This window comes from Nothobranchius furzeri, chromosome 2 (genome assembly GCF_043380555.1).
Source record: "Nothobranchius furzeri strain GRZ-AD chromosome 2, NfurGRZ-RIMD1, whole genome shotgun sequence".
NCBI lineage: Eukaryota > Metazoa > Chordata > Actinopteri > Cyprinodontiformes > Nothobranchiidae > Nothobranchius > Nothobranchius furzeri.
In genome coordinates, this window is record NC_091742.1 from 94,816,352 (window position 1) to 94,842,588 (window position 26,237).

The 26,237-nt window shown below is 43.5% G+C and overlaps 1 protein-coding gene across 2 annotated transcripts in view; it reads right to left on the reverse strand.

Annotated features, from left to right (window-relative positions):
* Positions 1-6,978: 6,978 nt before the first annotated feature.
* The window catches only part of LOC129161831 (oocyte zinc finger protein XlCOF6-like), a 118,747-nt gene continuing 99,488 nt past the window's right edge, over positions 6,979-26,237 (reverse strand). For both annotated transcript variants that reach the window (XM_070548422.1, XM_070548423.1), the window contains one exon: positions 6,979-21,962. In XM_070548422.1, the coding sequence (XP_070404523.1) occupies positions 20,320-21,962 (1,643 nt within the window). In that variant the 3' untranslated portion in view covers positions 6,979-20,319. The remainder of the gene's footprint in view (positions 21,963-26,237) is intronic.

Genomic DNA, 26,237 nt, shown 5'->3' on the forward strand with positions numbered 1-26,237 from the left:
TTTCTCTGTAGTTCATATGTAATTGTCATTTAACATGCTTGCGGTTGTAATTTTTCTAAATGAATTAACGAATGGCCGGGATAGGTTTCAACATAAAACGCTTCCGGTTGTCACATTTCTAAATAAAATCCCAAATGCTGTTTCGGTTGAATCGCTCTCCTCACAAACGCATTTATTTTTTAATATTACGTCTTAGATTTTGACAGAATATATCATCATGACCACGTTGTACAACAGTAAAGGAAAACACACAACAAAAATGACAAACAAAACTAAGGTTTACTAAATATATGAATGATAGAGAAATAATTGATAGATTTTACGTAATATTAAAAAAAAATGTGTTTGTGAGGAGAGGGATTCAACCGAAACAGCATTTGGGATTTTATTTAGAAATATGACGACCGGAAGTATGTTAGCATTTTATGTTGAAACCTATCCCGGCCATTCGTTAATTCATTTAGAAATAGTACAGCCGTAAGCATGTTAAATGACAACTACATATGAACTATAAGGAAATAATTGATAGATTTTACGTAATTTTTATGTTGAAACCTATCAATTACAAGTTTAAGTATGTTTGCCTTTATCCTTAAGTATGTTTGCCATTTTATTTTGTAATGTATCCCGTGCATTTCCCTTCCTGACAGTGGAGCCTGCACCAGAAGCAGCCTGACAGTGGAGGTCTGCAGCCAGGTTTCTCTCGTTTTTTTAACGATTTCGTCAAAAGCCCCGAAAAAACAAGTACACTACATTTTGTTATACTTCTGACCCATAACCTAAATGTAATATAGAACAGATTGCTGCGCTCAAAAGAAAGGAAATGGGTCCTAAGACGATTTGTTCATGATACAATTCATTTCAGTTTATTTATAAAGCGCCAAATCACGACAAGAGTCGTCTCAAGGCACTTCACACAGTAAACATTCCAATACAGGTCAGTTCATTAAGCCAATCAGTAAAAAGTTTCCTGTATAAGGAACCCAGCATGTTGCATCAAGTCACTGACTACACACACACACACACACACACACACACACACACACACACACACACACACACACACACAATGGGTTTCTTTGGGATACACACAGCCACATGCCCAAAGCCCTGACACCTAAAGCATACAAAAGGAGGTTCCTCAAATGCCCTAACTGAGTAGTTGAGCAAGCCCAACATGACAGGAGCAGGGAGCTCCACCGTGTCAAAAGTTATCAACAGTGAAGTGTATCCACGGGCGTCAAACTCCAGACGCTGAACAGCCACCACTGCCGGCCCACTCAGGATGTCGAACACATCAGGCTCAGAATAATTGTTTGAAATACCGTATACTACCTCCTTGTCCAAAGCACCAGAACGCAATTCAGTAACAGTCCTGCCCACCCCCATAAACACCTCATGTTTCAGCGCTTTGAGGCACTGGGCCTTCGTCCAACATACCACTGTCAACAGCCCACTAAACATAACCATAGCATCAAGAACATCACCTATCACCGCACACAGCTCCCTGGTCACAGTGAATGGGTTAGAGGTTGCAAAACGCACACCTGCCTCCGCCCTGATGAAGACCTCAAAGCTGACCTCCTGAAGCCTGTGCATCTTCACCTGCGCATCCCAATCTCCGTCCAAAGCATCACTGCTTCTCCCACGGTCTCTCTTACCAGCCCCCGACCCAGCCGAATGAACGATCACGCTAGTCTTTCCCGCTCCCTTCTTCCCCATCCATCGCCACAAATGAGGCCGATGCAGAGTGAAGTCGGGCCACCGTCTTACCGGGCCTATACAGACCGTCGGCCGACCACCCGAACAACCCCCTCAGCCAACGCATATCCGGAGCACAAGCCACAACCCGATGTTCACTCTGCCGCGATCTTCCTCCGGCTCTCTGTCTCTGCTCGGGTTTCTTGCAGCATTTGTGACTCACATCAGCAGTTTTGTGCAATTGCATTTTCATTCTCATTTGTGCATGTGGGAAGGACAAACAAACAAACAAAGGTTTGAATTAGCTATTCTCTAAATGAGCTTGATTAAATCAAATCAATCAATCAAAGATACTTTATTAATCCCAGAGGGAAATTAGAGTTTCAGTACACACAATTCAGAGATCAGACATACATGGGCAAGACACATGACAAGAATTGGTGACTGTGGTCATTCGCAACCCTGAGTCACGCTACCTTAATAGAGATAAGAGGGTAACATGAGGATTGGTTCAGGTGGAGGGAAAAAAGGCACTTCAAAGTAACCCTGCCACCAGGAGGGCAGCTTTGCTCTGCAAAAAACACCTCAGACAGAGATATGCAAAAGACTTCAGACAACACAACATAAGTGTCCACTAGGAGGGGTGGTGGGTTGGGACTATCCCAACTTCAGTTCCTGCAGCCACAATGAAGCAGCGCATGTCACCTCAGCGTGGATAGGGGGGGAGCATTGAGGGTTGGAGGGTTGTAGTGACCCTGGACGCTTCGGCGGCCTTCCCACAGCCCCGCCCAGGCTGGGAAAGGAGGCAGAGTTGAGTTGCCATAGCAATGGCACATTCCGCATATCTTCTGAAGGGGGGGGGGGGGGGGGTTCGTTGTAGCCTTGCAGGCTCAAGGACGCCAGATTCTGATTAGAAATTGTTTTGGGGCCAGACAGAGATAATTTCCTCTCCGTCTTACAGTTTGTTGGTCCTCAACCTCTCAGAATCCCAATAATGGACGTTAATCCAGCCCAATCCATGCTGATTCGTCCACTCTCTCTTTGATTGCATCCATCTTTTGTGCCAACGAATGAATCTCCGCCAAAGTTCCAAGCTTACGATTCATCTCGACAATTATTTGATCCTGTGACAGCTTGTTAATTTTCCGGTAAGCCAGGTCGCCTCCAAGGCCAATGAGCAGGAAACCTGACACCAACACCACAAATATCCACACATCTTCAGAGTCCTCCACAGACAGCTGAGATAAACAGATCAAGTTCCACTGTTTCCAGGAGTCCATGATGTGTCCAACTGGGTCTGTACAAGCAGGACATCCGGGAGCCCCTTCTTGTTGGGTATTTTCTATATGTTCCTTTTTGAGTCTTAAAGAACGTCTGCTCCTGTAAGCTCATTGTTATCTCTGTTATCTCTGGAATGCTGTGTCCTGGGAGATGAGGAGCCTGTAAGACTGTAACTTGAGAAGGCCTGCCTTCTCTGTCCTGGTTGTCAGTAAAACCCCTGTGAAACTGAGGAGCGGGAGAGAGACGTGGGGGCAGCTCCGGAGGTGGTTGACCCAGCGTCTTCTCTCCCACTGTGTGGCAACACAGGGTGGCATGAAATCCTCTTTGTGTATGTGTGTTTATTTCAGGTTAAAGGGTCATGGAAAATACGAATAATCAATCTAATTCCTCTGCGTGTGTCATCCTTTCAGGTAATATGGGATAAATGAGAAACTACCTATCACTTCTCCCGTTCTCAACATTGAAAAAATTGTATCAATCGCATTGAGAGACCAGCTGACGAGATCCATTTAAATGTATTTCATTTTCTAGTTTCCAGAAAAATGCAGAAGCAGCTGTGCACCCAGCACCCAGAGACAGACAAAGGCCTTGAGGATAAGATATGGAGGAGAGGAGGAAAAAAGCGTCTGCACCCTCCAAGAACCGGAAGAAGAATGGTGCAAAATCATTAGAGCAGAAATTCCACATTTTGTAACTTGCTGTAAATCATTTATGTAACTGCAATGAAGAATGTGTGAAGTGTAATAGTAGTTTTGCATCTGTGAGTGACAGCAAAATAGGCACAAGTTATTTTTTTCATACACAAGTATGTAGACGTGTCTTGCACCATTTGTTCTGGATCAACTGGGCCAAAACTGTAACATAAGAATTTTTTTATGTGTGACTCAGCGAATACAATTTGTGTACTTGTACCAAAAATTCTGAATAGGTGAAGCAGTCGTTTTGTATCTGTGAAAGATAGAAATTTTCTCTGTGATTTCAAGTTCTCAGATTTGAGAAACAAATATTTTTGCACCATATCTTTTGGATATACTGGGGCGAAACTGTAACTGTAGGTTTTTTTTTTATGTGTGACTCAAAATGTGCAAATTTGTGTACTTGTACCTATGATTTTGAGTAAGTGTAGCTGTTGTTTTCTACCTGTGATAAAAAGACAAATGTTATTGCACCACATTTACCTTAAAGACAGAAAGAAAACAATCTTTTATAAAGTGCCTCTCAAGAAAAAAATCACGAGGCGCTTTGCTGCTAAATGAAATATCCGGGACCTTCCTTGGACATCATCCTAAAATTATTCTTTTCTTTTATTTATTTATTTATTTTATTTTATTTTTTTTCATCCTACAATTCTAAATGACACTTCTGGAAATAGATGGGCGTGACTTTAGGCTCCCTTTGTAGCGGTCACACATTATAGCGTGACGACTGCAAATTAATTATGACCAATAAGATGTGATGATTCCATATAAATATGAAATATAAACCTGATTAATCTTTGAATGTTTAATCAGAAGATTATAGTTACTTTCACTTGTTCAGGGATCATGAACACACTTTGTATTAATTCAGACAGAGTCAGGTATTTAGTTCAAAAGGAATTTTATTTTTTTCTGGAGTTGCTCCGGGTGAGAGGCGGAGGGCTGGGGTTTGTCTGTGAAGGTTCTTAAAAGGCGGAGGGCTGGGGTTGGCTTTTTGTTAGCCCCACGACTCTCTGCCTGTGTGTTGGGGTTTACCCCGGGGGACAAAAAGGGTAGCTTCCCTGCGCCTTCGGTTCGGGGAATGGGTCCTGACTGTTGTTTGTGCTTATGGGCCAAATATCAGTTCAGAGAACACACCCTTTTTTGGAGTCCCTGGGACGAGTGCTAGATAGTGCTCCATCAGGGGACTCCATTGTCCTGCTGGGGGACTTCAATGCTCACGTGGGCAATGACAGCATGACCTGGAGGGGTGTGATTGGGAGAAACGGCCCGCCTGATCTGAACTCGAGTGGTGTTTCGTTATTGGACTTCTGTGCAAGCCGCAGTTTGGCCATAATGAACACCATGTTCGAACATAAGGATGCCCGTCGGTACACTTGGTACCAGGGCAGCCTAGGTCGCAGGTCGATGATAGACTTTGTAGTCGTATCATCTGACCTCCGGCCGTATGTTTTGGACACCCGAGTGAAGAGAGGAGCGGAGCTGTCAACTGATCACCACCTGGTGGTGAGTTGGATCAGATGGCAGGGGAAGATGCCTCGTAGACCTGGCAGACCCAAACGCATAGTGAGGGTCTGCTGGGAACGCTTGAAAGTAGAACCTGTCAAGACGGTCTTCAACTCCCACCTCCGGCAGAGCTTTGACCGCATTCCGAGAGCAGTGGGGGACTTTGACTCCGAGTGGGCCTTGTTCCACTCTGCAATTGTTGAGGCGGCTGTTGCTAGCTGTGGTCATAAGGTGGCCGGTGCTATTCGTGGTGGCAAACCCCGTACCCACTGGTGGACACCAGCGGTTTGGGGAGCCGTCAGGCTGAAGAAGGAGGCCTACAGGGCGTGGCTGGTCTGTGGGTCTCCGGAGGCAGCAGACAGGTACCGGATAGCCAAGCGGGGTGCAGCAGTGGCAGTTGCCGAGGAAAAAACTCTGCAGTGGGAGGCATTTGGTGAGGCCATGGAGAAATATTATCAATCGGCTCCAAAGAGGTTCTGGCAAACTGTCCGGCGCCTCAGGAGAGGAAGGCAGCAACTCACTCACACTGTTTACAGTGGGGATGGGGAGCTGCTGACGTTAACTGGGGCTATAGTCGGATGGTGGAAGGAATACTTTGAGGAGCTCCTCAATCTCACCAACGCGCATTCCGAGGGGGAACCAGAGCCGGGAGACCTGAAGATGGACTGTCCAATCTCGGGGGCAGAAGTTGCTGAGGTAGTCAAACAACTATACCGCGGCAGAGCCCCTCGGGGCGAATGAGATTCGTCCTGGGTATCTCAAGGCTATGGATGTTGTAGGGCTGTCGTGGTTGACACATCTCTGCAACATTGCGTGGTCATCGGGGGCAGTTCCTGTGGAGTGGCACACCGGGGTGGTGGTCCCCATCTTTAAGAAGGGTGACCTGAGGGTGTGTTCCAACTATAGGGGGGTCACACTCCTCAGCCTCCCTGGAAAGGTCTACTCCAAGGTACTGGAGAGGAGGGTCTGATCGATAGTTGAATCTCAGATTGCGGAGGAGCAATGTGGTTTTCGTCCTGGCCGTGGAACTGTGGACCAGCTCTATACCCTTGCAAGGGTGATGGAGGGGGCATGGGAGTTTGCCCAACCAATCCACATGTGTTTTGTGGATTTGGAGAAGGCTTATGACCGTGTCCCCAGGGGCACCCTGTGGGGGACGCTCCAGGAGTATGGGGTGGGTGGCTTTCTGTTAAGGGCCATTCAGTCCCTTTACCAGAGGAGTGTGAGTTTGGTCCGCATAGCTGGTAGTAAGTCTGACCAGTTCCCGGTGAGGGTTGGACTCCGCCAGGGCTGCCCTTTGTCACCAGTTCTGTTCATTACCTTTATGGACAGAATTTCTAGGCGCAGCCGTGGTGTGGAGTGTGTCGAATTTGGTGGCAGGAGAATCTCGTCTCAGTTTTTTGCGGATGATGTGGTCCTCCTAGTTTCATCCAGCTCTGACCTTCAGCTCTTGCTGGGTAGGTTCGCGGCCGAGTGTGAAGCAGCTGGGATGAGGATCAGCACCTCCAAATCTGAGACCATGGTTCTCGACCGGAAAAGGGTGGCTTGCCAACTCCGGGTCGGGAGAGAAGTCCTACCTCAAGTAGATGAGTTTAAGTATCTTAGGGTCTTGATCACGAGTGAGGGTAGGAGGAATAAGGAGATCGACAGGCGGATTGGTTTGGCGTCTGCAGTGATGCGGACGCTGAGCCGATCTGTCGTAGTGAAGAGGGAGCTGAGCCAGAAAGCCAGGCTCTCGATTTATCAGTCGATCTACGTCTCAATCCTCACCTATGGTCATGAGCTTTGGGTAATGACCGAAAGAATGAGATTGCAGATACAAGCGGCCAAAATGAGTTTCCTCCGTAGGGTGGCCGGGCTCAGCCTTAGAGATAGGGTGAGGAGCTAGACAATTCGAGAGGGACTGTGAGTAGAACCGCTGCTCCTCCGGATCGAAAGGAGTCAGCTGAGGTGGTTTGGGCATCTGGTCAGGATACCTCCCGGACGCCTCCCTGGGGAGGTGATTCGGGCATGTCCTGCCGGCAGGAGGCCCCTGGGTCGACCCAGGACACGTTGGAGACGTTACATCTCCATTCTGGTCCGGGAACGCCTTGGGGTCCTGCCGGAGGAGCTGGTGGAGGTGGCTGGGGAGAGGACGGTCTGGAGCTCCCTAGTTGGGATGCTGCCCCCGCGACCCGAACCCGGATAAGCGGAGGAAGACGACGATGAGATAATGAGATCCTTGGGTTCTAAAAATAATACAAACTACGAAAAATATGTAATTTAGTGTCATTAATTGAAGGTAATGTTAGTTCAGAAATAAATGTTTTAGTTTATAAAGCTGACTTATATCTAGAGATGCTACAACCACATTTTTGTCTAAGTTGTTTGATTTTTGATTATCTTCCCATACTGAGTCCTGTTCCGATACGAGGTAATAATGCAATGTGTTACAAAAAATGGAAGAACACACAAGTTGTCCTTCTGTCAGTATTCGTTATTTTACTCATTTAGCCTTAAAAGCCACTCATTCAGGAAGTACATTGAACAGTATTCAAGATTCTAAATAATTTGTCATTGCACAAGCGTACAACAACACTGACTTTGCGCTCACTAAAGACAGCTCATGTAAGAGGTGGTAAAATATGAGTAAATGCAACCACGTGAAGTTATCAAGTGTGATCTGCAGCTATGTTAGCTGGGGTCTTTTCCTGTCTGTAGGAAATTCCTGATCCAATTCCATGATCTCATTCTGAACTTCACCCTCAACCTGAGAGCTCTGCTACCAACCTAACATCATCCTTTACACAATATCAGACTGGATACCACCTTCTCTCCTCATGAGGGCGGGTGCACGCACGCACGCACGCACGCACGCACACACACACACACACACACACACACACACACACACACACACACCTCTTTTAACTTCCATTCATTTTAGTGACTCCACTATGCCTGACTCATACCCTAACCCTAGCTAATGGAGTTCTACTCATAACCCTAACTTAAACTAATCTAAACTAAAGGTTAATTCACAACATACCTCTAAAACATGTTTTAGGATAGTCAGCATTGTGTGGACCAGCAAAGACAAGTACACACACAAGGTCAAGGTTACGGTCAAGGTAACTTTATTAATACCCGCAGGTAAATTTGATTTGCCATGTGACATGAGAATTAGCGCCCAGTTACACACACACTCACAAAATATACACACATCCATAAAAATATAAAAAGTATAAAAACAATACATGAATAAATAGAGATAAAATCAAGTAATGTAGCCACGCCAGACTCATTTCTTATTGAGAATCGTTACTGCCTCAGGAATAAAGCTCCTTTTATACCTCTTGGTCCTGCACTTAGGCAAAATAAATCTCCGTCCTGATGGCAGGAGAGCAAACTGGGCATGCAGTGGGTTGCCTGTGTCCCTAACAATAGCGTTGGCAATTCTGTCTACCTGCCCACTGTACAGTTGTGCCACACTTTTCACTTGTTTTCCAAGCAGGCGACCCGACCACTTTTCTATGCTGTTCAGTGTCTCCTTTTGTTTAAGATTTGCCTGGCCAAACCATGAGGCTAAGGAAAAGGATAAAACACTTTCAATAAAAGAACAATAAAACATGGACATTATAGTCCTGTCCACATGGAATGAGGACAGTTTTCTAAGGCAGTACAAACGCTGCTGGCCTTTCTTACCCACAGCATCACAGTTTTCCTCAAAATTCAGCTCCCTATCAATAATTGTCCCCAGATATTTATATGATTTCACCTGCTCAATAGTTTGACCTTTGATTATGGAAAGATCATGCTGTTGTTGAGGCTTCATTCTAAAATCAATGATCATATCTTTTGTTTTAATTACATTAAGTTATAGATATAATTAATCACACCAAGAGATAAAATCATCAAGAACAGGTCCATGGCTGTATTCCCCTTCTCTCAGGAGACTTACAACTACAGAATCATCAGCATATTTAATAATTGTCCTTCTCTCATGTTTGCTTTGGCACATGTTAGTGTATAAAATATACAACAACGGGGACAAAACACAGCCCTGAGGAGATCCGGTAGACACAGTTCTCGTATCCGACAGGGTACTATTCACTCTGACCTTTTGTGTTCTGTTGATCATAAAATCTAGTATCCACCCAAGCATGCTTTTACTCAGGTGAAACTGTTCCTCTAGCCTATTAACCAAAACATGAGGCTGGATTGTATTGAAAGCGGACGAAAAGTCCACAAAGAGGAGTCGAGCATGAGTTCCTACTAGGTCCAGATGATGAAAAAGCATATCTAACAGAGTGACCGTTGCATCCTCCACACCCCTCCTAGCCTGCTATGAAAACTGTAGAGGATCCAGCAGTCACTGTGTCTGCTTTAAAAGCTCGCATCTAACCAGCTTTTCAAAGATTTTTATTAAAATTGAAGTTAGAGCAACAGGGCGGAAATCATTTAAAATACCTGGATGTCTCACCTTAGGAATCGGTACAATTTCTGCATCCTTCCATAGTTTAGGGACCTTTTGTAATCGTAAGGATTCATTAAAAATGTGGTGCAGTATAGGTGTCAGCTGGAATGCACAGAATTTAAGTAAGCGGCCACAAATGTCATCTGGTCCTCGGCCCTTGTTAATTCTAACTGTCCTGATAGCCCTACCTATGTCCTCCATGTCAACTTTAAAATGCTCACTATCCTTACATTTCTCCCTCAGGATCTCCCGTTCCCCGCTAAAATCCAGAACGTCAAACCGACAATAAAAACTGTTCAGGGCATTAGCTAGTTCCCTGTCAGTGTTAAAAGGGTCTAGACAGATGGTTGTGTAAGGTGTCTCAGAGCCATGTCCTGCAATAATTTTCATGCTAGTCCATGCCGAACCAAGTTTATTTGCTGCCATTTTGTCCTCCAACTGTCTCCTATATTCATGTTTAGCCTTTGTAATTTCTCTTTTTAACAGTATGTTAGCCCTCTGTGATTGAGCCACTGACCCCTGTTTAAAAGCCTAATTTTTCTCCTTTATACACAATCTTACTGCTTTTGTGACCCATGGTTTGTTGTTTGGATATATCCTGACACATCTATGGGGTATTATCATATCCCGACAAAAGGCCATATATGAGCAGGTTACATCAACTAACATGTCAAACTCATTTCCACATGACTGAACAAAGACGTCCCACTCTGTACAGTCAAAACATTCCTGTAGGTTAAACACCGCTTCCTCAGACCAGGTGCTCACGTCCCTGGACCTTACTTTCTCTCTTTTAAACATAGTCTTGTAGTTTGGCAAGAGATGCACACAGTTATGATCTGAAGATCCCAGAGGTGGAAGAGAGAAAGATTTATAAGCATTCTCTATTGGCCCGTAGCACCTGTCCAGAGTTCTGTCCTTCCTAGTAGAACAGGTCACGTACTGGTACAAGTTTTTAAGCGTCTTACCTAAATTCACATGATTAAAATCCCCCAGAATGAAATTAGGCGCATCTGGGGATATTGACTGCAGTCTCTGCACAGTGTCAAAGATAGTGCTGGAGGCTAACTGAGCATTTGCTTTCGGGTGAATATACACCACAGTAAAAAAAGAGTTGCGGGAACTCCCGTGGCAGGTAGAAGGGGCGCATTGAGACTGAAAGCAATTCTACATCCGGGTTGGAGATTCTTTCACGTATCTTGATTGATTTGCAGTATTGTTGGTTTACGTATAAACATACCCCTCCGCCTTGATGTTTCCCCATCAACTCAGCTTGTCGATCCAAACGAAGCGGAGCTCCGAAGCCATCAATCGCCAGGTCCGAATCCTGTTCTTGATGTGTAAGCCATGTTTCAGAGAAAGCCAGAATGCCGCACTGTCCAAAGTCCTTCTGATATCGGACGCATGCTTGTAACTCGTCTGTTTTATTCCTCAAGGATTGAACATTTCCCATAATGATTGAGGGTAAAGGAATGCGATTTAGTCGGCACTTCCTCATGCGGACTCGCACACCACCGCGTTTTCCACGTTTCCTTCTCCTCCCAAAAACATCATGGCTTGATCTTCCGTTATCCCCGGACTTCAACCGGTGCAGCACCAGATCAGATTCAACTGTCTTGCCTGTCGGTCTCAGCTGTAGCAGCATCTCCCTGGAGTAGAGTTGCCTCCCCGCCATGACAGCTCCATTTCCTCCGGCAGCAAACAGCCACGCAATCAAAATTCCCAACACAATCAACCTGCATAAATCCATCTTATTGGTGTGAGAAGGATTTAAGGTTAGCTGAGGCACAAAGATTGTATTAAAAACGCACCAAAAACCCACTCAATCAGGACGCCAATCTCTCACACAGCTGGACGCAGCGTGCGCATGCGCCACACACACATTCACACAGAGTGACCATTTCCAGAATACTGCACATACTACGACCATAGGTTTTCTTCATGGTGCTGATTTCCCTCATTATTTATTTCTAGTGTTATAATAACAATGTAAAAGTTAATAATTAAAATACATAATAAAGTAATAAAACATATGTATTTATTCTCAGATTCACTTTGAACCATGTCTTCGTGGGCGGGAGAACATTCATCACATGTTTAACCCTCTATGACCAGAATTATAACTGGGCCACCTTGTATTTTTTTTTGTTATATGGCTGTAAAATTGTAATAAAAAGTGCTAAATGTTTGTAACTCTGTAAAAATGCAGCTTAAACGTATAAAACATAACAATGAAATGGATTTGAATTTTTTATATTTATTACTAAACGGGAACTTCAAAAGGACTCATTTCAAATGAACAATTTAAATTCTGAACGGTGTTGCAAAGCGTGAACCCTGCCTCATGTTGACCAGTTTATGACTGTTTCTATTTTCTAAATTCCTGACTGCAGCCCTGTCAGTGACCACAGGTGGGTATACACTCTGGTTCAGAGAACGGCATGGAGTAAAATAAATATGAGGTGTAAGGTTAAAGAGTTACAATTTAATTAATGACCATAGACATTAAAGATCCATATCTGGCATGGACACCATCTAATGGACACTGGGTTCTTTAAATTACAAGATTGGTTCTTTTTATTACAGGGAAATTAAATAAACACTTTGCATGAACTGAGAGACAAGAGAAGAGAGAGAGACTTCAAACGTTTAAGCAAATTTATTATCTAAATAATTTTAAACAGTTAAACAGCACTAACTCTAATGATGGATGCTTGTGGAATGGAGTGTGAGGTGGAGTGTGTGTTGGTGTGATGTCAGTTCAGAACCTCCGTTCTGGAGAAGCGAGTCTGAGTGGGAGATGATGTTTTGCTCCTAACTGATCAATGTTGAACCATGGTCAGAAAACAACATGAGACACCATTTGTCGCATCTACATACCCTTCAGTGAGACTCCCGTACAGATCAGGATGCCAGGTGCACGACCTTCCACTGGTACTGGAGCTGATGAAACAGCGTCTTCAGCACGACAAACCAGTCTTTGGATAGTCTCCAGGTAAAAAGCGACAGGTGTTTCACAGAGTCAAAAGGGACCCTCCTTGGGTCAGCGAGTTCAGCTTTTATTCTGAAGGAACCGTTGTTTTGTTGATAACGACAGGATTTCCCAGTTTGGCAGTTCTAGCTTAAAAAGGGAAGTATAGATGGCCGGTCCGTACTTGACTTAGCATGCGATGAACTTCAGGGGATCTTGCGATCTGGCTGAATACTGGTCTTAAAATGGCGTTGGGCTGTTTTATTAATCTTGGTTTATGATTCTGGACGAATCACAGCTGACAGATTAAATAAACACCACAGAGACTCTGCCATACTTCAGATGTGAAGTTTCTGATTGGATTTGCAACCGGAATGTGTCATGTGATTATTTACCTTAGTGTATCAGCGTGACTAGTGGCTAAAATAAGTCATTCACTTATTAAAACATATTAAATCATAATATTGTGATTTCACAGATCGGTCACGTGGTTATTATTGACTAACAGTTGATTTGATTAGCTTTTATTGAAAATAGAGTTCTTTGGGTTTTTTTAATAAAAGAAAAGAAAGCAGTCTTCATCGCTAAAATGTAAACAGTTTAGAAGTGAATGCATGACCTTGAGGCTGTTTCATGCACTCTGACACTGTGTCAAAGGGACTGTGGAAAAGATTAAATAATCTTGGTTGGAACAGCTCCTTCATCATGTTACCGAGGTAACATAAGATAACACTCATTCATTCAGGACTGCAGATGTGAATTAGCTTCACAGTAAATCTGGTACAATACATCAAATTTCAATATGTATGTTTAATATTGTACACGGTCCTTAAATAAACAAACATTCATCACAACTGTAGCTACATTCCTACCAGCATTATAAAGATCAATAAGCCACATAAAAGGTAATAACATGTGAAAGTTAAACATTTCATGACATAAACTTAACTAATAAAAATCTGCACTGATATAAATTTCTATTTTCAGCTAAATTAATATTTATTGTAAGTATAAAAAATGCTGGAATGAAGCTGAATCATTTAGTAAATAGTTGAGTGTTCAAATAAAAACAAGTGTGATTGTAATTTGTCCATCGTGTCACCAGCTACAGAAACTTCTGGGACACCTGACCAACCAGGTGGATTTTCTGTGTGATGTTTCCATAACGTTATAAAAGCTGATGCAGATGATCAGATGATCTCCTCCAGGTCGTTCCGCTCTCCCGTCACGGTTCGCTCCGTTTCTGTCTGTGACGCTGCAAAGCCGGTTTCCCTCTAATAACGATTTTTGGAGTAACGTGAATTACATCGTTGGAAAGCTCGTTTTATGACCTTTTTGAAACCGTTGGAATTATTTTAATTCCATCAGTCATTCAGAAGTTATGACGCAGAGAATCTAGAGTGAGAAATAACGTGGTTCTTGTGTTTCTCTAGTTTCACTTCAGAAGAAGTCTCTCATGTTCACTTTTCTGTCTGATATGCTAACTCTGCTCGACACACACACACACACACACACACACACACACACACACACACACACACACACACACACACACACACACACACACACACACACACACACACTAACAGTGTTGGGCAAGTTACTTCCAAACTGTAATGCATTATTTATTACTTGTTACCCTCATTTTAAAGTAATTCATTACATTACAATATTACCGATTTTAAAATGTAAGGCATTACACTACTTTTGCATTACTTTAAGTTACTTTCACCAAAACAACTTCAGTATGAATCTGGTAATGTGACGCTCAGTGAGCTCATGACATATATGTGGAAGGTGATGTGGTGTCTGAGCTAGGACTGCTGTTAAAAACAGTCAGATATAATAACAGTGCTTTAAAATGATTGTTTATTAAATAAAAGCAACAACAAACTGTACTCTCAGCATGCTGCCATCTTAGATTAACTGAGCAGGGAGTGAGGTGGTGGGGGCTCCAAGCCTATATTGGCCTTGGTCCCCAAATGCCTTGATACGGCCCTGGATGTGGGACTGACTTCTGGGGTGATCTGATTCTATCACATGTATAAGTATTAAATGCTTATATATTATTGCTTTTCACTGGTAAAAATGTGTATTGGGGATAAATCTACCTACTTTTTTCTTTTTTTCTTGATTTTATTTGAATAATTTCCTGCCCTTTCTCTCTCTAACCTTCCTGCATGCTACATGTTTTCTCAGTCTTCCAGAAAAAACTGTTTCCTAGACTTCCTACTTTCTGTCAGCCAAAGGGATCTTCACATGCGCGGCGCTCCAGCAGTAATGAGTTGAAATCACTGGGGCACAGATTATGAACTCAGCTGAGGCAAAGCACGTCAGAAAAGCACAAAATACCAGAGAATATGCGTTGATATGAATGATCGCAAGTGAATTATTTTGTTTTAGTGGAGCGATTTGGTGAATGTTACAGCGGCCGCGTGCAGGACGCAGCTGGAGTAGTTGAGCCGTTACCGCGGCGTCCTCTCTGCCCGCAAAGCTGAGTCCATAAATGACGTAATATATGCAGACACTGGATCTTTCTTCGGGTTTCCCGCAATTTGAATTTTTAAGGAACACATCTTTTAACTAGCAAAGAGAGACTGCCAGCAGACAGCCACACGTATGTCAGTGAGGCATGGCACTCAACTTCCTGGCTTGATCACTGTATATGCACTGAGGATGCACATGAATGCATATCCAGGGTGGAAATCTTATACTCCCTGGCAACAACTGATCACATCCCTGTTTCCTTAGTGGTAAACTGTGAATCTTTGCCTGTGCTGCTCCAACACCAGAGCCCCTCACACACAGAGAAGCTTACTTGGGCTAAAGTGTCAGTCGAGGATATTAGGAAATATTCATTACTGTCAGATTGTAGTCTGAGATCTGTTAGTGTCCACAAAGAAACGTTACAGTGTAGAGATGTTAACTGTGAACATATGGAGCACAGGCTGCACTTATGCACTTTGTATCAAAATATTGTGGACAGCTTGATTATTGCCAGCGAGTTCCTCTGCCAAAAAGGAGCAACAAAATTTAAACCGCTTCCAGGATGGAGTGAGCATGCTTATGTGTTACATGCTGAGTCCAGAGCAGCCTATAAAGCCTGGGCAGCTGCTGGCAAACCAAAATCCGGTTCAATATTGGAGTCTAAGAAAGCCGCGAACGTTAAGTTCAAGAATGCTGTTCGCTATATTAAAAGAAATGAGCAAACAATGCGGGCAAACTCCTTAGCGAACAAACTAAAGAATAATGATGTTTCAGAGTTCTGGAAGGAGTTAAAACGCTCCTGTATCAGTAAGCAGCTGCTACCTGCATCTATAAATGGGGTATCAGGAGATAAGAACATTGTTGAAGCCTGGAGGAATCACTTTAGCAGAATTTTTAACTGTGTAAATAGTGAAAGGTTCAATCTTGGCAACATTAACTACAATCATGGTATGATTGTCAGAGCTGATGAAGTCCGTCTCGCTATAGAGAAAATGTCTTTAAACAAAGCTTGCGGCCCGGATCAACTATCAGCAGAGCACATGAAGTATGCTAGCTGTAGAGCTCAGGTGTTACTTTCATTGTGCTTTACCGGCTTTTTGAAGCATGGAATCTTGCCTGACCATATGTTATCTGTTCTCTTAGTCCCTATAGTCAAAGAGAAAACTGGAAAAATCTCCTGTATTGATAACTACAGGCCTATTGCTATGGCTAGTGTGTTGTCCAAGGTGTTTGAGCATATTTTGCTGGAAAGACTGCAAAATTTTATAACTACGACAGAGAATCAGTTTGGTTTTAAAGGTAAACTTAGTACTGACTTGTGTATCTATGCTTTAAAAGAAACTGTAAGCAAATACATGAGGCATAATACTTCTGTTTTTATGTGTTTTTTAGATGCCTCTAAGGCCTTTGACAGAGTCAATCATCAGAAATTATTCATCAAGCTACAAAACAGAGGGGTCCCTTCTTACCTAGTTAGGATTTTGCACTTCTGGTACTCTCATCAACTAATGCAGGTAAAGTGGGGGACAGAAGTGTCTGAACCTTTCTCCGTATCAAATGGAGTCAGACAAGGCGGGATTCTGTCACCTGTCCTTTTTAACCTGTACCTTGACGAGTTGTCTGTTACTCTGAATGCTAGTAAGACTGGATGCTTGGTGGGTGACCGACTGGTAAATCATTTAATATATGCAGATGACCTAGTCCTCATGTCTCCCTACAGCGCAGGCCTGCAGCAGCTGCTCAGGGCATGTGCTAAGTATGGTGAGCAATTTGACATCCTGTTTAACCCTAAAAAGAGTGTGGTTATGATTGCTGCTACTAAAGGGGACCTGAAGCTTAATTTTCCATCTTTTAACTTAACAAATCAGGTCCTGGAAGTGGTAAGCAAAGTAAAATATTTGGGGCACATTTTAAGAAGTGACCTCTGTGATGACGAGGACATTAAGAGGCAGTGTGGTAAGCTGTACATGCAGGCTAACACACTGGCACGTAACTTTGGCATGTGCTCAGATCCTGTTAAAGTGTCCCTCTTTCGTTCCTTTTGTACTCCTCTCTATACAGCCCACTTGTGGTGCAACTATAGTAAGGTAGTAATGAAGAAGCTTCAAGTGGCTTATCAGGATGCTTTTAGAATCCTCATGAAGCTCCCTAGATGGACTTCGGCAAGTCACATGTTTGTTACGAGTAACATCCCAACTTTTCATGCGCTTCTGAGGCTCTTCATGTACAAATTCATCTGCCGACTGAGTTTGTCAGCTAACGCGGTTGTTAGAGCTCTGTCATCTTTATCTTACAGTGACACGAGGTACTCCTCAGTCCTTTTTAAACATTGGAGCAACTGCCTATACGGTTTGTAATTAGAATGTGTTTGTATTTTATTTTTTTTTATTTATTTTTTTTATTCTTGTTATGGACATATCCCTTGTCTGAAATAAAGTTTGATTGATTGATTGATTGATTCTGGGTTTAAAAATGCATTGTAATTACCACGTTACTGACAATTGTACCGAGTAAATATTACCACTTTCTTTCCCTGTAATGCCTTACATTAGCACATTACAGCAAAAAGCAATGCTTTACAGTAATTAATTACTTTTGTACCGCATTACTCCCAACACTGCACACTAACCACAGACTCAAATGTTAATGTAAACAAAAGCTCTGAGGTTAAAATCCATCCAGCTGACGTGATGCAGGCTGAATAAAAACTTACAGGTAGATGAACGCAGACTCCTGCCGAAGAGCAAAACACCGGTCTGTCGTCTCCAAGGCAGCGAGTTAGAGGGACAGCCAATCATACGTTAGCCTGACATGGCAGAGCCAATCAGTGAGCTTGTGGGCGGGTCTAAGGGAAAATAGGCTTTAGCTTGAGGAGGCTGTCTCCGCATGGTCCTAGTGTCTCTACCGTATCCAAGTATTACAGTTTTGAACGGTAAAATCTGATGGAAGACCGGAAAAAGGTGCTTTGGACAAAAGGGGCAGGTGCTCAAGCACCCCCCCCCCCCACCCCCCCCTGCATGTGCCTGCTTCTTAGCTTATCTTGAGAGATGCTATATACAAATATTTTTTTTCTGCCTAGTGGTATGCAAGCACATTACAGCGGTACTTGGAAAAAGTTCATATTTCATTTCCCAGATGATGGCGTTCAGTGATTCGACAGCATTTGCTGAACCTTACTTAAAATCAAAACAAAAAAAAAACATTGGACTGTGATCTGTATTGCTTAATTAATTCAAAAATGAATAAACCCACAGCTTTTATCAGTGATAATGGCAAAAAAATGCCTAAACCACAACTACATGAAGAACATCAGAACAGGACAACCGCACGATGCTGCGCTACTGAGAGAGGGCGTGAAGCCTCGTTCACACTGAATACAGAACGCATGCAGAAGTGCCAAGTGTCTGTGATTAAATGTCCACCAACAGTGATTAGTTGTGTCATCAGAAATAAAGGGAATGTGGTTCATTTTCATGCTGAGCTGTTTCTTGGAGTGCTATGACTCAATCATGGCAAAGTTTGAGTTAAAAAAGATAACCGGTTTATTACAATCTAGTCCATGTTAATACAAGCATCGGTACACCGGTGGAGAACCATGCAGCCCAGAAGTGGTTCTGTCTTTCCAGCACCTGTCCACTGCTTATAACTCTGCAACAGCCTCCCTCAAAACTCTGGTACAGGCACATTCCTAAGCCTGCTAAGAATAGCAAAATGTTATTGTAGGAGAATGGAGTCCCCACAGAGCCGCCTTGTAATTTATGACTTCTTGACAACAGTCCCAGCTGTCTGTACACAGCCTTTAAGGTGGGATTTCTTCTTAGGGGCTTCAAATGAATAAAGACACATTATTTTTAAAGGGGCATTGTGGAATTTTGACAGCCAAAACACGTATAGAAATAATAAATGTCTTCTTCATACATTCTCCTGCAATGCCCTGGTCCTGTAGAATGAGCCCTGGCATTTTTACTGTGATTGCCTGTTTTTCTCTAAAATCACAGAAAAAGAGAAATGCTCGGGTCGAGCAGGCTGCTTCATGCGCGTTCACGCTCAGGCATAGCCCGTAGCATTTGCTATCAGTAGCTTTAGCAGCAGAGAGAGAGGTAGTGCCAACTCAGCGACTTTGTCGCTGTTCCTAACGCCTAGTGACAAAGCTAGCTACATTTCTGAGGACCCTTAGCTACTTTCTTCTAGATATTTCCTGCAAATTAGAAACAAAATAGCCATTTTCGCTCCGAACCGTTCTTTGAACGTTGTTTCAGCTGTGATCAAGGATATGAACATTACAGATACAAAATATGTCACTGGTGCTATAGCTCACTTAGTTAGATGGCAGACTCTTAGCGGAAGACCCGTGTTCGATTCTGGATGTGAACATTGTTTTTTTAAAGTTTATTTTTTACATTAATGGTATATTTTTTTTTTTACAGTAAGATGCCCAAATTTTCATTTGAGACTCGCCGAATGGCATTGAATTCACAGATAAACTCAGAGATAAAAAATATTTTTCAAGCAAGGGAAGGGAAAGATCTGAGCATGCAGGAGGACTGACCCATCCTAAACCTTTGTCGGCTGTGCTGAAGAGAGGTACAGAACCAAATTATTTAATTAATTAGCTACGCGGTATCCTGTCCTCTGTCCTCCGGGCCACACACACACACACACACACACGGGCTGTCAGCTGTTATTTTCGTTACGGAGTGTGCACGTACAGCATGCACGCCTCGTGCACGAGTCTACTATTGAAACTGCCATTACACTTTTGGCCTGAGGGGGCAATCGCGAGCATAAAAATTCAAAACTCTGTAAAGTCCATTTAAGCTGCAGTTATTACAACATTGTATGCTATTATTTTATATACAGATACATTGTTTAAAGCAGACACCACCGGTATCTACCATCATGTCTCTGTTATCTAGTCTGTTTCTTAAATACAGGAGGGTATAACAGTTTTTTCTTAATCTTTAATATTTTTTTGTATTCAGAATTCATGAATGAACAACTCAAATGTTTGGTTAAGGTCTGAGTTTAAAAAACAAAAGAGATTTGAAAATGAAAATTAAAAGAGGTGGCTCAAGGGCCGAGTACGGACTTGATCAACGATAGTTGAGCAGAGGTACAAGACTAACATTAAGGTTGTAAAAAAAGAACTAGATAGTACATTTGGAAGTACTGTTGTTAAATAAATCCCTCGAGCCTTTTGTGGATGCTCGTATGTCTCTTTAAATTTGTCTTTCCGCTAAATCTACGTCCACACAGCTCACAGGCAAAGGCTTCTCTCCTGTGTGGACTCTCATGTGTGTGTTTAAACTTGCCTTTTGGGTACATCTGTATGCACAGAGCTCACAGGCAAAAGGCATCTCTCCTGTGTGGACTCTACTGTGTGTGTTTAAATTATGTTTACGGCAAAATCTTTTCCCACAGAGCTCACAGGCAAAAGGCTTCTCTCCTGTGTGGACTCTAATGTGTGTGTTTAAATTATGTTTACGGCAAAATCTTTTCCCACAGAGCTCACAGGCAAAAGGCTTCTCTCCTGTGTGGACTCTCATGTGTGTGTTTAAACTTGACTTTTGGGTACATCTGTATCCACAGAGCTCACAGGCAAAAGGCTTCTCTCCTGTATGGACTTTCATGTGCGTGTTTAAATCTGATTTTTTGGTACATCTGTATCCACAGAGCTCACAGGCAAAAGGCTTATCTCCTGTGTGGACTCTCATGTGTGTGTTTAAACTTGCCTTTTGAGTACATCTGTATCCACAGAGCTCACATGCAAAAGGCTTATCTCCTGTGTGGACTCTCATGTGTGTGTTTAAACTTGCCTTTTCGATACATCTGTATCCACAGAGCTCACAGGCAAAAGGCTTCTCTCCAGTGTGGACTCTCATGTGTGTATTTAAATGCACCTTTTGGGTACATCTGTATCCACAGAGCTCACAGGCAAAAGGCTTCTCTCCTCTGTGGACTCTCATGTGTCTGTTTAAATGTGCCTTTTGGGTACATCTGTATCCACAGAGCTCACAGGCAAAAGGCTTCTCTCCTCTGTGGACTCTCATGTGTGTGTTTAAACTTGCCTTATGGGTACATCTGTATCCACAGAGCTCACAGGCAAAAGGCTTCTCTCCTGTGTGGACTTTCATGTGTGTGTTTAAATTTGCCTTTTGGGTACATCTGTATCCACAGAGCTCACAGGCAAAAGGCTTCTCTCCTGTGTGGACTTTCATGTGTTTGTTTAAATTATGTTTATGGCTAAATCTTTGCCCACAGAGCTCACAGGCAAAAGGCTTCTGCCCGGTGTGGGCTTTCATATGAGGGGTTAAACTGGACTTTAGGCTAAATCTTTTCCCATAGTCATCACAACGAAATGATTTTGGTTCTTTCTGGACTTTTCTGCATGAGCCTCCACGTTGCCTCTCTTTCTCACATTTTGTATTAACCAAACACTCTGAAGACTTCACTGCTGAATGACTTGTCTCTCTCACATGTTCCTGAAGAGACCACTTGTGGAGGAACCGTATACCACACACAGGGCAGCTAAATGATTTGTTGACGGTCTTAATATCTGACTCCGAATACTTGTTCTCATTACAGCCATGGTCTCTGTTTCCAGTTTCAGGCCCAGAGTCTGAAAGCTCAGAGTCTAGATTCACATCATCTTCATCTTCTCCACTAACTTCAAACTCTGATGAATCGGATGCCTTTTCATTAGGGTCCAGATCTAGGTTCTTGATAGTTTCTGCTCCTCCACCAACTTTTGCTGCCATCTGCCCAGCCAAGCTGCTGGTTTGGACACCTCCGTCTTTCATTTGATGGTTGTGGAAATGTAAGAGCAGAGGTTTCTCATCCGTCTCTTCTCTCTTCCTTGAAACTGCAGTGAACCAAGCAGAAATAGTTTTTGCAATCAGTATTATACATAACCAATGTTGATAAACACATTACTATTTATGGTAATGCATTACTTTAACAAATAACTATGAATCTAATGAGTTGCTTTTAAGTCCAGACATCACTATGCGATTGGTAGAAGGAAAAAAACGCTATCTGCAAATTCTGATTAACGCCTCTCAGATCCGGTCAAGCCAGCCGTCCGTCGCTGCTACTGTGGAGCCTAGAGATACCCTGACAGCAGCATTGCATCGGCCCCTCCCTTCCTTTCCCTAACACTGTAGACACGCAGGGGCAAAAATGTAATCAAACATATCTGTCGAACCTTTACTCCGTGAGAGTGCTGTAAAGTTTGTATCCTACAATGAAATCACGGCGCGGAGGAAGCTTGTTAAAATGCATCAAAACAGTAAATGTAATACGTGTTTAAGAAGAAACTGTGGGTGGAAAGAGGTGAGATTATAAGGCTCGCTGCAGAAATACAAACACAGAGCATCAACACTCGTCTGTAACCCATAAAATAATAATGAGCATCATGCTGCTAGATCAGCAGCTTTTGATGACAGTTAGTTCTGCTCACTTGGTCAGCTGACCTTAATCCACAAGATGGGACATATGGCACTAGAATTCCAGATAAAGAGCTAGGAGCAAGGCCATTTACACATTTGGAGACCAGAACCAAAATCTTTAATTCAACACAGAACTGAACTGGGATCCAATGCAGAGAGGCAACAACTGGAGTGATATGATCAAATCGACCAGTGCCAGTCTAAAGACGGGTTGCAGCATTTTGAACTAGCTGCAGCCTAGCAATACATCCATGATCAACACCCAAGTAAAGCCAGTAGTCTAAACAAAATGCATTAAATGCATGAATAAGCTTCTCAAAACGATTCCTCATCAAAAAGACTTATAAAGATTCTTTAGGTGAAAAAAGCATACTTGAACCACATTATTGACTTGAACATCAAATTTAAGCTGAGAATCATTCTTAACACCCAAATTAGACACAACATCCTTTGCATCATATGAGACTGAGTAACTACAGGAGCAAGTGGTCTGAGTAATCAGATCACTTGGTGCAAACATAATCAACTCCGTCTTAGGCCTAGTCCACACGTAGCCGGGGTTTTTTTTTAAACGAATATCCGCCCCTCCAAAAACTTGCATCCACACCACCTCGTTTTAAAAAAAAAACTCTGTCCACACGTACCCGGATAAATACGTTGTTAAGGACATGCCAGACCTGTAGGCGGCAGTACTTCCCCCGTTCTTAACCTCGCCTCTCGACTGTGGTCTTCCGCAAGGAGCAGTAATTCCGCTTGCAAAAACAAACAAGCAAAAAGCGTTTGGACAATTGATAAAGCGAGCGCAGCTATGAGGGCATCCATGCTTTTGGCTAGTGTAAACACAGGTCGCACATGTGATGTCAGCATTTTTTTGTCGCGGAAAGTGACGTTGCGGACCTTAAAACTCCAGTTTTGTCTGTCCACACGCAGACACCCAAAACGGAGAAAACGCAGATCTTCACTTTGGTCGGAGTTTTTAAAAAGATCCGTTTTCGTGTGAAAAAACTCAGTTTTCGTGTGGATGACAGGCCAAAACGTAGAAAAATATCTACGTTTTGGCAGATCCCCGGCTACGTGTGGACAGGGCCTTAGACTCATTAAGCTGGAAAAAATTACAACCCATCCACAATTATTAACCTCACGAAGACAACTCAGAGCTAAATCCTTGGCTTTAACAGGAGCATGAACCTGACAGTCATCAGCATAAAGATGGAAGTCAAGCTCATATTTCCTAAAGATGGCCCCAAGAGGGAGCAAATATGAAATGAAAAGCAGAGGACCTACTACAGAGCCCTGTGGGACCCCATATTTCAGGGGAGCATACCTTGAGCAGAAGCTACCAATCTTAACAGTCACATACCTGTCAGACAGGTAGGAACTCATCCAGAAGAGCGCTGACCCAGAGACCAAAAAAATTCTCCAGTCGATTGAGAAGTATAACATGATCAAGAGTATCAAAAGCAGCGGTCAGATCTAAGAGTAATAATACGACTGTCACCCACATCAGTATATTGGTAAATGTCATTGGACACTCTCACAAGAACAGTTTCAGTACTATGCTTTGCTCTAAAAGCTGATTGAAGAACTTCTTAAATTTGTTATTATCTAACTGGTCTGACAATAGCTTAAAAATGACTTTCTCAAGAACCTTAGAAAGAAATAGCAGCGTAGAAATAGTTCGATGATTGGATAAAACCGAGACATCAAGACAGGGTTTCTTAAGAAGGGGTTTGATTACAGCTCTTTTCAGACTCTTTGGAACTTCCCCACACTGCAGACTAGAGTTGATTACATTTTGAACCATATTTGAAATAGCTGGCCAAACATTTTTAACAATAGAGGATGGAATGATGTTTGTTGGATAAAAATAGTGTTATTTTGTCAAACAGAGTTCATTAACCTTATCCACATTTATAATGGTAAATAATTGGATGCATAAATGATGATTTTGTCTGGGAAAACATCTGGTGTTGTTTTGCTCCTGCTGGAGGGAAAAGTCGACCTTGTAAGTCTGCAGTCGTGTTATCACAACAAAGCTTCTCTGAATCTGGGCTGTGAAGGAGGAGGTTGGGTCAACTTTCAATGTGTGTGTGCCTTGTCATCTGTGAATAAAAACTTTTGATGAGCTTCTGCTTGTTGGGAGACTAAACCGACCCCCAGTTGTGTGAGTGTTTCTTTAGTCTCTCCCGGTAATCAAAAATCTGATTATTGATTATATGTTTATTTTTGGAAAATTGTAATAACAACAATAACATCTCTAACCCCCCTTGTGCGTTTTGGACTTTCTTTGAGGTACGCCTGGATTAAATAAATAAAAATACCCAACAATGTTGAGTGCAGAGCTGGATGGTTTCATCCTTCCAACAATTTAATCTAAAATATCTGGGGGGACAGAGTCAAAAGAATTCAAAGTAGTTGAATCAAAACAGATTTCTTCATCAATAAAACTAAATTGCTGGGGAATTCGAGTTTGAATAGTTGGAGTTTCAGCCTATAAATTATGTCAGAAACCTCTCAGCAGTAGTCAGAGGCTTTAAGTCCACCTGTGTCAGGACTCAGGTATCTCCCGGCTGACCTTCGGACCACAACTCCCGACATGCCCCTCGTGGGGAGCTCCCAGCGTGCTCCTCGCGGGGATTCCCTCCACGTCACAGCCAAGCAAGGCTATATATGGAAGACGCCGTGACCGGCTTCTCATCTCAGTCATCGTTTCTTCCTCACAGAGATACGACCAGAGAAATAATAAAACTGTTAAACGTCTCACCTTGTTCGTCTCCTTAATCCAGTCTGATCAGCCTGACAGGATGACTGAGATCCGAGTAGATTCGACGGAGATCGATCGTCTCCGCCACGAGAACGTGCAGCTGCGTTCCATGTTAGATCAGTTCAACACCAAGGTGAACTCCTTGTCCGACCACACCCTGCGTCTATCCACGGCTCTCACGGCTCTCCAACAACAGGCAAACGATCAGCAGCAACAGATCGCTGCACTCCAGCAGCCAACCCGCTCTGCTCCTAGGGAGGAGCCCCACTTCAGCCTGCCGGAGAGGTGGAACGGGGAGACGGGGAGCCCCGATGGTCTGCTCGCCACGCTGGACATGCAGTTCGAGTGCCAACCTGGACGCTACCCATCTGCGCGCTCCCGAGTGGCGCATCTCACCTCCCTGATCTCCGGACGCGCCGCGGAGTGGGCTGCTGCGCTTTACAATTCCAAATCCCCTGCCTGCAACGACTATGCTGCGTTTGTGTCCGCTCTCCGGAAGACATTTGTTCCCCCCAGCAGCGAAGTGGGAGCAGAGACACGCCTTCTCAAACTCCGCCAGCGAGAACGCTCGGTGTGCGCTTATGCGTCGGAGTTTCGCACCATCTCCGCCAAGCTGCAGTGGAATGACTCCGCTCTGCGGGCCGCCTTCCTGGAGGGGCTGGCACTCTACATCCGTGATGAGTTGGCGGGAAGGGAGCTGCCTCAGACCCTGGATGAGGTGGTTGATCTGGCGCTGCGCATCGACCAGCGGGTTCTGGTTCGACCCAAGTTATCCACGTGTCCACCCAGGACGCCGGTGCCTCGCCCTCGTTCACCCACGCCAGCTCCTGTACCCATGCTGGCGGAGGAGCCCATGCAGCTCGGCCACCTTCCCCCCGAGGAGAGACAACGACGGTGGCGCGAGGGCCTCTGTGCCTACTGTGGC